Genomic DNA, 13,005 nt, shown 5'->3' with positions numbered 1-13,005 from the left:
TCGAGAGAACGTGACAACAAAGAGACATGTTCATCCTATCCACAACTGTTTTGCAGAAGAATATAAATAGTTATCTTCTTCAGAGCCCATGACATTTCCTTGGTGAAAAAGTAAAAGATTACAGCATCAAGAGAAAAAGAACCCTAAACCCTCCTTTACGTGGCACATCCTGATGAAACATAAGAATTAGTCTCTCTATAATGAGACCTTTACAATGCAAAGATGTCATTAAGTTTGAAACAGAATATCATTAATCACTTTCTGAAGTCTTGGTAACAGCTCCTCTCTGTGCTCTATGAGTACAATAAATACCATTTTCACTCAATAAAATCTAAGTAAATGCATTCATGCTGTAAAAATCTGGAGCCAACTTTTAAAATAAGCCTGGAAAAATTTTGATGAACCAAGGCAAAAAGATCCCCTAAGCAGGAAATATTAAAACAACAAAGCACTGCTTTCCCAAATTAGCAGTTGAAAAGTCTGAAGCAATGTCTTCAGGGCTTTCTTTCCCGTCTCAGAAGGCTGAGAGCATTGCAATCCTGCTCTGCAGCAAGGTCTCCTGAGAATATCCACTCAACAGCACTGGAGCTCTGCTTCAGGCAGAATCTTAGGTGTTGGAAGAAACCTCTGGAGATCAAGTCCAACCCCCTACTAAAGCAGTAAGTCACGTGGGAAAGCATCCAGATGAGTGTTTTGTTTTATGGCTATGAACACCATAGACATAGGATATGGCCAAGGCTAACCCCAAGTTCATGAAGGTCTGCCAGCTATTCCCCCATGAAAGCTGGATAATGCAGTAATGCCAAATTCCTATGAGGCAGAAATGGAACATTCTTGAAAGAGTTTATTTTTCCCAGCAGCTTGAAATGCATCAGTATTTATAACAAGTTCCTCTTGAAGTGAAAGCTTTACATGAGAAAAGTGCATTATCGGTCAATAAGAAAAGTCAGCAAGACTGATGCAAAAGAAAGGCCCCTGAGAATGGTCCAGGATGTAGTGATGCATATATGAAATGAAATGCCTATTTCAGCACTTTCAGCAAGAAAAAAAAAAGGTAAAAACTTAAACTATGTCAAAGGTCAACTTCTGCACTCCTTTAGGAGAAGAGAATAACAATTACAAAGATATACATCCCAAGGTGGCAGCAGTTTCTCACAGGAAACAGTTAGTTACCAGAACAAAATTCATTTTAGGCACACTCAAGACAGTGTTCCAATAGTGGTAGTTAGTATCTCAGGGCATTAAAATCAGCACAGAAATAAAGAACATTTGGGTCATGCATTCATCACTCAACAAAGACATGGCAGCAAATAGTCTCAGCACAATTCAAGAATTCAAAGGTTAACAATTAGCAGTGATTAGTCCAATATACTTCTCACAACCAGAAGTAATACCCAGAGTATATACAACCCAAAATAAATCTTTTCTGTATTCTCTTCTTCCAGTTAACCTGTTGCATCATTGCCTTTTAATGCATATTTTCCTCAACTGTTACATTTTCCAAGGCTCTGGAGAGCAAATTATTTTTTTTCCTGTCTTATATTTAAGACTTCTATGTCTTTATTTTAATTCATTCATTCAGTGTTGCAATCTGATCTAAGTCCAGAGAAAGATGTACTCGAATTATGCTTTTCTCCTTTGATTTTCTCTATTCTTTACTTAGAAAGGAACCTTAGATTTCTTAAGCTTTGTAGAATGACCCAGAATTACATGACCTGTGATTGAGGACCTCAGCTAAATTCACAGTGAAAGTAAGAAAAACACATTACATCAATAAACATCTCAGTGACTGCTCTCCAGCACTGTGACTAAGCAGCACAGAAACCCTTGCACCAGCACCATTAAGCAGTCAGCTTCAATAACAGACTGATGGCAACCAGACTGCCCACTGGCAGCAGTCTGGCTGCACATGGGGTTTCTCTGGGAAGGCTCATACCCCAGTTCACAGCTAAAAGTAATCTCAAATTCCTTTTTTTTTTTTCCTCCCCCTCAGAACAGCTGTACATAACCAAAAGAAAGCTAAGAGCATCAGGCACCTTCATTACTGAAAGACTACACATTCGTCAGGATCTCTTCCTTTGAGACTTTTTGAAGATGCACCATAGAGTTTAAGAAGACAAATGTCATCATCATAGCCTGACTCTAAATTTCAGCAGGATCTTGCAAAGGCTGTCAAGCTAACCCAACAGAACCAGCAAAGAATTATGCCCTAAAAGGAATCACCACAAGCCCCCACTTTCTTTCTTCCTTTCTTTCTTTTTTTGTTAGATTACATCTTTTTACTTACAGCCTTTGATATGGAAACTCTTTATGCTCAGAAAGCTGGTCACAACAGAGTTCAGAAGAGAAATTTCTCATGCCTAACAGAATATTTTCTCTCCAGATTTTATCTTCTACATCAGAAGATAACCACAATACTTTAGACATTCAGCAAACTCACCAAGGACTGAACTGAGCTAACTCCAGCTGGTACTTCAGGTCTTTGGTAGATACCTGAGGCACCATGATTGGTAATATCCAGCCCCGACCCCCCAGGAGCAAAGTGTTTGGCCAGGTGTTCTTGCTTCCCTAATTTTGTAGGTTTGAGCACAGTTTTGATGCTATTCTGAGGAACAGAGCTCTTTTATGATGTAGTCCAAGGTGCTGTTTCTCCCAGCCTCTTCTAGAGAGGGAATTTTCACAAGGAAGAGAGAATTCTCAGTTAAGTTTTTGTATGCCTGCATGTTAAACAATCCATCCAGCACATGAATTTAGATATCTCTGAACATTTCTGCTATGGTACGTGTTCTTTTTCCAGTATTCACAGTACTTGAAACCTACTTTATCAGGTAGGAGTAATGCATTCCTGTAATTCTGGCTTACAAGATGTATGCACTTTCCAGAGATTCATGAGTAGAAATAAAAATATATCAAAACAGAGCCACTCTGAGAATTTAGCTAATGCTTCTTTATGGGTAATTAAATATATCAAACATTTTGTTCTGGCTATACTAGGAAAGTGGTCTGTAAGCTTACAAAAGTAAATCTTCATTCGTATCCCTCTGCTGCCCTTGAAAATGTTATGACAGTTTAAGAAGGATATAAGTTCTTCAAGAAATGCTATTAAATATAACATAAAACATAAATGTAACATAAAATGTTATTAAAAATAACATCACTTCACTGCTCCAGAAATGTTTTGAAGAATGGTCCACAAAATATATTTTTCTGATTGACATCATCATAAAAAAATGTATTAGTACCTGTTTTATTTCGTGAATAATTTTTGTCTTTTGTGATAAGCTGTATTATTTTCAGAGCAGCCAGTGTATCCACTCACATTTGAAAGTAATGACAAATCTAACCAAACTGGTAGATAGATAAGGAATGGCTTGGATCTTGGCTCACTCCTATTGCGTGGTGTTAAAAAGATATTTAAATTATGGATTGTTTCAGGAATGTTACTTATCTTGATCCAGGAATATTCAGATATTTGGGGAAGATAAACAGAAGATAAAATTCTGGATCCTGGAGGAGCATTTTGTAGTCCCCAGGTGGGACTATGTGAGGTGCTGACATTCCCACAGCTCATAAATCTATGCTTCAAACACCTATGAAACACAAAGAGTCTGATAAAAAACAGGTCTGCTCTCCATTTTAAGAGGAAATCTCTACTACCAGAAATGCCTCTAGCAGTGATAAAACTAGCTACAAGTCTCACATATCTTTCAGCATTTATTCAACTTCATTTCTAAAATGAAGGTTATAAATCACTGCCAAGCCCTTCCTGAGAAACAGTTATCCGCCAAGCTATTATGGGCATTTACCAAAGAATGATTCTTTTCCATGTCAGATGTTATGAAAGACAGTTCATACTTCAAATAATATGATTTTTAAGTTCAGATGGTGAAGTTAAATTTAATAAAGGTCAGAGAAGATGCATGAGCCTCAAAAAGCTTTTTAATATAGAACTTCTGAAATCACAAGATGCTACTCATGTTTTCTATTAGCTGCTCTGTATTCTTTTATATGTTGGGATTACAGATGGATGCTAACAGTTGCCCACTAAAAAAAAGTTTACTTTCTTTCCTCTTATTTCTTCACAGAAGGATTTAACAGATTACATTTCTCATTACCTCTTTGTACATCTATAATATGTAACTAAAAGACTTGTCTTCATATTTGTTTCCTGGTTTTCAACTTTTCTCTTTGATGATGCAGTTCCTCAGAGAAAGATATGTGCTTGGTTAGTATTCCCTTTGATACAAGGAACTGTTGGGAGATTTAATGCTACATTAATTTTAGTATGTATTTCTAGAAGGGCTGGTTATTACCATTAAGAAATCAGCAATCTTTGTTAGGGGCAAGTCTACAAACTCAAGAAAAACTATCAACAGTGGAATTTCCTCCAAATATGTTTCTCAGTATGCATTTGGGGTTTGACTTTTTGAATTAAAAGAAATAAGATTTTATTATAAGTCATCCTAGAACCAAAAAGAAAAAAAAGAAAAAAGAAAAAAAAAGAAAGAAAGCTGATGATTCTTACAGAAAATAATGATTTTTTAAAATGCAAGCACTGTGATAATAAATTCCATGTGTTGGTTTTTTTTATATCATAATTTCCAGATAAAAGTATAGCAGACCAGATCCAGGCTTAAGTGTTGCTTCATTTCAGTGAGTATTTATAGAGGGCTGAGTCAAGGAGAAGGGATAATGTTATATAGTATGGTCCAGCTAGGTTATTACTTTTCACTGTGATTGCAATGAGTGAATAAGGTAGATTTATATCCAAAAAGCTGTTGGCATTGCCAACACTTTTTTTCAGTTGATGAGTAGACAGTTCATCTGGAAAGTAGGATGCATGGGCTATATTTTCTTCTCCGCCTGGGAAGTCAAATTCTTTGTTTTCCATAGACTACAAGGTGTTTTAACCAGAAACCCACAAAGTAGTTTGTGTGAACTTTACTACAGTTCATAATCCTGATTTTGGCTTTTATCCAATGAAAATCTAATGTAAAACAACCTGTTTGGAAAAGTTATGCATCACTACTCATCTTGATAGGAATCTGCCAACTGAATTTCTGACTTACTATAGGAGTGTTAGTCATTTATTAATTAGATGAACAGTCTAGTTGTCAATTTAAATAGAGCTTACAATGGGGCTTTAGGTGGCAGAATTGGTACTTCTCAGAATAGCTACTTCTGAATATGTTAGAAATCAAAGCTAGATACCCTATGAAAGTAGGGAGATGCCTCTTAAGTTTAGTAGGCTGATGGATTTCTCTGTTTTATTCACCAAAATTGCATCTTAAGTGGGATTCCTGAAAAATGATATGAAAACACTGACCCTTAGTGAGTGTGATAGAATCTTGAAAGACAAATTAGTCAGAAATGGTACAGTCAAAGGGAACCCAACATTTATGCAAGATGTAGGTCTGTTCATGCCCATAGCATGAAATAACTGTCTCTTTTTATATTCGTTTTACAGTTTATTAGACATGAGTTAGTAGCTCCTGTTACAGTTCCATTTGTACATTTACAATGCAACCAATAAAATGATCAGGGGAAAAAAGCTGACTTAGAAAAAGAAAAACCACAAATGTAATTGCAGTTATTATAGAAGAAATGAAGCTTCAACTGTCTTCTTCCATTAGTATGCCAGGAATTGTCTCCTAAGAGGAAATCTTACAGATTCCTGATAATAATCTAATATATGTTATAACTACAACATAGCCATACTTGATGCAAATTATTATTGTATCCAGACTGCAAGTGAAAAGGCATTAAACAAGCTGCTAATTCACAATCAATCAATGAAAATGCTGCTATTCTAAGAGATATTGCTGAGAATGCTGAGAATAGCTGGCTGAGGTGGTTGCTGAGCCGCTCTCCATCATATTTGAGAAGTCGTGGCTGTCAGGTGAGGTCCTGGACGACTGGAGGAAGGGTCACGTCACTCCCATATACAAGAAGGGGAGTAGGGAGGACCCGGGGAACTACAGGCCAGTGAGTCTCACCTCTGTGCCTGGGAAGATCATGGAACAGATCCTCCTGGACAACATGCTCGGTCACATAAAGAATGAGCATGTGATCCGAGACAGCCAGCACGGCTTCACCAAAGGAAGGTCATGCCTAACTAATCTTGTGGCCTTCTATGATGGAGTGACGGCATTGGTGGACGAAGGGAAGGCGACCGATGTCATATACCTGGACCTGAGCAAGGCCTTTGACATGGTCCCCCACCACATCCTCATCTCCAAATTGGAGGGAAGTGGATTTGATGGGTGGACGACCCGATGGATAAGCAATTGGTTGAAAGGCCGCAGACAGAGGGTGGTGGTCAATGGCTCTATGTCCAGGTGGAGGCGGGTAACAAGTGGTGTCCCCCAAGGGTCTGTCTTGGGACCGGTGCTCTTTAACATCTTTATTAATGACATCGATGAGGGAATTGAGTGCACCCTCAGCAAGTTTGCTGACGACACCAAGCTGAGTGGTGCGGTTGATACGGTGGAAGGAAGGGATGCCATTCAGAGGGACCTCGACAGGCTGGAGGGCTGGGCTCGGGTGAACCTGATGAGGTTCAACACGGCAAAGTGCAAGGTTTTGCATTTGGGCCGGAAGAACCCCAGGCACCCGTACAGGCTGGGAGGAGCGGTCCTTGAGAGCAGCTCGGCAGAGAAGGACCTGGGGGTCCTGATGGACGAGAGACTGAATATGAGCCAGCAGTGCGCTCTGGCAGCTCGAAAGGCAAATGAGATCCTGGGCTCCATCAGGAGAGGGGTGGCCAGCAGGGACAGGGAGGTGATTGTCCCTCTCTACTCGGCTCTTGTGAGGCCCCACCTGGAGTACTGTGTCCAGGTGTGGAGCCCTCAGTACAAGAAAGACATTGAGATTTTGGAAAGGGTCCAGAGGAGGGCGACTAAGATGATCAGGGGGCTGGAGCACCTCCCCTATGAGGACAGGCTGAGGGAGTTGGGCTTGTTCAGCCTGGAGAAGAGAAGGCTGCGGGGTGACCTCATTGCAGCCTATCAATACCTGAAGGGAACCTACACCCAGGAGGGGAGTAAACTCTTCAAAAGGGCTGACAACAGCAGGACTAGGGGAAATGGTTTTAAGTTGAAGGAGGGAAGATTTAGGTTGGATGTTAGGGGGAAGTTCTTTACTAGGAGAGTGGTTAGGCCCTGGAACGGGCTGCCCAGGGAGGTTGTGGATGCCCCGTCCTTGCACGTGTTTAAGGCCAGGTTGGACAGGGTCCTGGGCAACCTGATCTGAATGTGTATGTTTGGTGGCCCTGCTAGGCAGGGGGGTTGGAACTACATGATCCTTGGGGTCCCTTCCAACCCGGGTGATTCTGTGATTCTGTGATTCTGTGATTCTGTGATTCTGTGATTCTGTAATGCAAAACATATTTAAGGAATACCCCATTTGTACATACAGTGTTCCACTTTTCATTCTAATATATTTTTAAAAATGTTTCAATAACTAAAGGCAATGTTTTTAATACATTTAGTAGCTTCATGTGGCTCAGTGTTGATAAAATACATGAGATCAATATTCATAAGTCCCTTGTGATTTTTGTGTTTTGCCTCAGTTGTAGTTCAACAACAGAAGTCGTAATTTGAAGACAAGATGCTGAATATCTTGAAATTTGGGCAAATATTAAACATTTGAAGATTGGGAATATGCAACTACATCTACAAGCTTAGATGTCCCAGAAATATGTAAGAAGGTATTTTAAACACACTTATGATTGTGCAAGGCTAATTATAGATACATCTTATGGAACAAGTTATTTGGGGGAGGCCTGGATTCAAAACATCTCTTTGGCATGATATCCCAAGGTGAAATATAGTTTGACACCTTTCTTTGGAGTCAGGAGTTGGAATTACTGGAAATTTGAATATTCAATACTTGATTTAAACACTCTAGGCTGAAAATGCTAAGTATTGTCAATGAAATTGGCTTTGGTTAATTTTCTCCAGCTCTAATTTTGCATGTCTTAGCCCCTTAGTCTCAGTAATATTGCATATATCCAGCATTTGATCATGTACTTGCCCTTTTTTTAGGAAGAATGTAGAGAAGTCACTAGGATGGGATGCCCTGCAGCTTAGCTATTCTCTGATTATACCAGCAGACTAAACATGCTGAAGTGTATTTCTGAGCACCAAGACTAGCTGGGAACTCTTTGTACCTCTGCTAGCCACACCAGGGTGATCTCGGGGATGTTATGACTCTGGAGCAATCCTGGGAGCCATTTGGGTGCACCCAAATGTTCCAGCTGCACCAGGCCATGCCAGGGAGTGTTCCCAGATGCTCTTCCCCCTTCTTGCTTAGATGTACCTTTGTGAAACCACATTTTAGCTGTAAGAAAAATCAAAGAATACCTACATAGACGTTTCTGGCTATTCAGAGCTGTGTATGCTACAGAAATAAATGCATATGTAACCTGTATGATTGTACAGGTGAATTGCATGGCTTGACATGAATCCTTGAATGCAGTCACTGCTTTTAAATCTTGATATGAGCCTTCAAGTTATTGCATATTATCTTCTCTCATATCGTGATCAAGTTTGACAAAGAACATTGGAAGCATATCCTGGGAGACAGGAACTTTGGTTGCTGAGCTGGGCCACAAGCTGTCATGCAGGTGATAAATTTTAGGCACCATCTCTGACAGATGTTCTGTCAGTGATTACATGATCTGATAGTCTGGCCTGATACCTTCAAAGAAAACTCATGTCATCCTCCCAGAATAGCATCCTAGGTAGACCGGTCAGCTTTAAGCATTACTGGAGGCATTAAATGTGGAATATTGTTCCACATGCACTGGTGAATCCTGAATAGTGCTCTTCTCACCTGAAACATTTTTCTAATTCTAGTGTATTACAGTTGTTTTTCTATTTTTCTCATGCATAGATGTAGTATAACATTTGAGTCTCGAGATCTTCTGATAGTGTTTTAGAAATATAAGAAGAAATTAATTATTTGCAAAAAAATCATCATCACACCCAGGTATTATCTATTCCAAGGTTAATACTTGGCTTAAAAGAGGAAGACAAGAATGAATATTCCTTAGCTGATTATAACTGGGTAATTGGAATCTAACCTACTTTTTGTTTCACAATAAATGTTTGATATTTATTTATAACATTGTTATATTTACTGAAGTATCTTGTCAGTCACATTAGCCTATGATTGTTTCTGCACAATGTCTAGTTACACAGTGGAAATATTTGTCTTTTCTTGTTAAAGAAAAAAAGTTTGCATGGGTTCAAAAGACGCTACACAAATGCATGACTGAAATTTCCACATGTTCTTAAGATCAGAGATATCATGTTTTTGGTGATGAAATCCGTGGAGGAAACGTTGCTGGAACCTTGGAGAATAGACAACAAAAGATCTGTATTACTGTTGTAATGTGTGCAATTTTCCTTTAAGCTTCTAACGGGTCATTAGGTTAGCTCAAGTATTATCATCCATGTCAAGAGAAGAGCACTTGAGGCATATGTATATGATTAGACCGTTTCTAAATGAATTTTGGGAACAAATACTCTGCTGCTTTAAGTGGGTGCAATTACACCAAAGCTGTGCTCACTCAAGCCAGAAAATAATTTAGCTTTTAGATCATGAAAGGTGTTAGGATGACAACATGAAATTTCCCACATATGCAGGAGAAAACTGCAGTAAAAGAGAAGAAAAATATTGTAGGGTAGACACTGACCTCCAGTAAGATAGAAAAAAAACACTCAGAATGCTGTTTGTGCTGTGACCATTTCTGGACAATCAAGCTGTTCACTAACTGAAGAAAAAAAAATCAAATAATGATTTATGTATCCTTTTTATTATTACATGGGTCATTTTTAGATAAGGGAGGAAAAATCTGTGTCTCATTATGAATATCACTACATAAAAGCCATCAAATATTTTAATTTATTGGTGTAGCTAAAGCTAGTCATTACTTGACCAACATTTTCTCACAACACTTTCTTGTCTCTGAATGAGCCATTCATTGGCTATGACAGAGAAGATATTAGAAATTCCAGATGACAAAAAGGTTCATTCCCATTGGTCTGTGTCAGTGTTCACCATTTTTTTAAGAGTGGTTGAATCTCGAATTTGTTTTTGAATTGACTCAAAATGTTTTTTATTGAATGCATAGTTTTGATATTTTGCAACCTTACAACAGTTGTCTAATCCAAGTACTGTCAGAAAGAAACAGTGAAGATGGGCGGAACAGTGCATATTCACTGCTGTAACAATCTGGAGAGAAGCTACACCAGAAAGGAAAATGAGAATGTATTTAAGTATTAAAGAGCATTTTTAAAACATTAATGAAAAATAAAAATCTCAAAACAAAAATACATTTAAAAAAGTCACCATTTAAAAAAATATTTTCAGTTTTCCATCCTGAACCAATTTAGCAGTAAGGAGAAAGGAAGAAATCCTTGACAGAATTTTAAAGGGTTTCTTACCACAGGTTGACTAGGAAGGGATGCTCTAGGCCTTGCATGATCTGTAGCTCCCGAAAAACATTCCGAACTTCATCTCTCTCAATGCACTTCTGTTTATTCATGTATTTCATGGCATACATTTTCTTGGTGTCTCTCTTCTGTACAATGCACACCTAATTAACAGCAAAGTAAACGATAAAGTTTAACACAAAATGAAATTCAACCAAACACTTTCATAAAGTCCATGTCGCAGCTAAGCAGAATTCTTTGTAATCACTTCGTAAGCCAACATGCTGGGAAACTCAGAAAAGTGATAGAACTTCCAGTTGCAGTGTATCTAAGAGAAATACACTCAATTATATTGAATCATAGGCTATTTTGTGAGTCACAGAAATTACTGCCTCCTGTCTAGGAAAATGCACAGTCAGTGTCCTCATTCACATAAGTCAATACACACTTCATGATTACTGCGTCAAAAACATTGCCTATGTTCAGAAGGCTAATATTTCATCTTGATATCAGAATTATTCTCTTTTAATTGTTATTGAAGATAAAAATATATCTTTGTACAGAGCTATATCATGCTGTTTTTGAAGTCACAGTTACACTGATTTAATCTCTGGAAGTAAATTTCTTTGCTTTATTTTTCTTCTTCTTTATTTATTTATTTATTTATTTATTTTTACTAAAGTCAAATAATTTTGTAAATGCAACATGAAAATCTCACTCTAATGAGCTCCTATCTAAAACCCAGATTTTTAAAATTCTATTTGTCATCATAGTATTTCCCTTGAGAATGAAGCTAGAGAGTGTCACCAGCACATCTAACAATCATCATTTTACATACGATTTTCAATAACACCGAAATAATAGCTTCATCTGTATCTCATCCCCAAAGGTGGTATGAATCTCATCTTTATAACTTCCCTACACTCACCCATGGGGCAAAACTCTATCATAAGTAGACTTTTACTCTGAAGGTTTTTTTCTATTAATCAAGACTTTTTTAAAATGACACTCCTAGTGCATCTTGACAGCCAAGAGAATACCAGCTGAAGATTTTATTTTGATGCAACATTCATATCACTGATACAGCCATCAGCTCCAATCAGAATTTTTCACCATCAAGAGTATGAAGAACATGCATTGAAAGCATCTTGTTTAGATCTCACCGCTTTGATGGAATCAAGTACAAGGGAGTTATGAAGGATTTATTTGGTGTGGGCAGAATTAGTCTATTTGCATATTTATGCACATGGGCAGTATTATTTTATTTGCATATTTATGTACATACAAATACACACATATTCCCATATTATAATATATGCATATATACATGCATCTAATATCAGTGCTCAAAGATCAAATTGCAGTACACTATAAAAAAGAAAAGGAATTTTGTGCTGTATTTTAATGAACTTGCATACGCAAAACGCATAAGTGATCTGGAAGGACTGAGGTGTTTTAAAAGATGCCTTCTGGATACACAGCCTGCTAATAAACCACTAGAACTAGGATGAGGGCTGTAGAGAGTCGTACCACATATTCACTTCTATTTTAATCTCAGAGGAAAGGCATTAGGAGCCTAAAATCAGTATATTTTATTTCCCCTGCCTTTTTCCAATGTCTCAAGAGGAACTGTCCCAGTGAAAATGAACCACATTTGTTTCTCTACAACTCCTTTTCCATGAAGAACATCCTTGAGCTCAAATCTACTCTAAATATAGGAGTTAACAGAAAATTTTTAACTTATAATGACAAGGTGGATTAAGCAGTTTCTGATTACCTTTCCTAATATCAGATGTTCTGCTAATTAAACAAAACATGGATGAGAGTGTTTCATCTTGAGCCCATTGGTGTTGTACAGTGGTAAGTAGTAAAGTTTTGTTTCTTTTTCTTCCTTGTGACGTTATGCAAGGACAGAATACTTGTGATGTCCTGAAGATAATTAAAGGATTAAACTGATACAGAAAGAACCCAAGCTATGGAACAGTGAGGAAATGGCCTTTTTAGAGAAGAGACAGCAGGTGGAGCTGAACTGAAACGGAGAAAGCAGCTGAGGCTTCCACAGCTTCTTCATAAGTACAAGCAGATTTTGCAATGGCAGTTCCTGAAACTTAGTCTACGATTACCTGAACCCTCCAATTTGGTGAATCAATTATGAAATATAATATTTTATAGATTTGGGTTTGGAATCTAAGTTCAGAAGTTCATTCGCTTACCTGAATTTGCAGCATGATTTTCATATGAAATTTGGCTGAGACCATGATGTTTGTACGTTTGTACGTTTCCTTTTCCATTATTTGAAAAACATCTGTATTAAATAGTTTATCAGTAAGACTGCTGGGAAAATGGGCCTTTACTCAGCTGAGAATCGACAGGTTTGACAAATGAGCCAAACAAAGTTCACATACAACACCTGAATAGAGAACGTAAACGGAATCAGTTTTAAAACACTGATGTGACTCCAGAAGGATTTTGGTTCTCTCACCTTGAGACAGGGGCATTAAGCACAGCTAAAATTTTCTAGTCAAGAGCACGCATGTTGCTAGTAGAAGGTTGCTTAACATTTAGC

The 13,005-nt window shown here is 37.9% G+C and overlaps 1 protein-coding gene across 3 annotated transcripts in view; it reads right to left on the bottom strand.

Moving 5' to 3' along the window:
* The window catches only part of STK32B (serine/threonine kinase 32B), a 152,101-nt gene that overhangs the window by 108,295 nt on the left and 30,801 nt on the right, over nt 1-13,005 (bottom strand). For all 3 annotated transcript variants that reach the window (XM_048943147.1, XM_048943149.1, XM_048943148.1), the window contains exon 3: nt 10,452-10,603. In XM_048943147.1, the coding sequence (XP_048799104.1) occupies nt 10,452-10,603 (152 nt within the window). The remainder of the gene's footprint in view (nt 1-10,451; nt 10,604-13,005) is intronic.

This window comes from Lagopus muta, chromosome 4, assembly GCF_023343835.1.
Source record: "Lagopus muta isolate bLagMut1 chromosome 4, bLagMut1 primary, whole genome shotgun sequence".
Taxonomy (NCBI): Eukaryota; Metazoa; Chordata; class Aves; order Galliformes; family Phasianidae; genus Lagopus; species Lagopus muta.
This window is presented reverse-complemented; position numbering and strand designations above follow the sequence as displayed.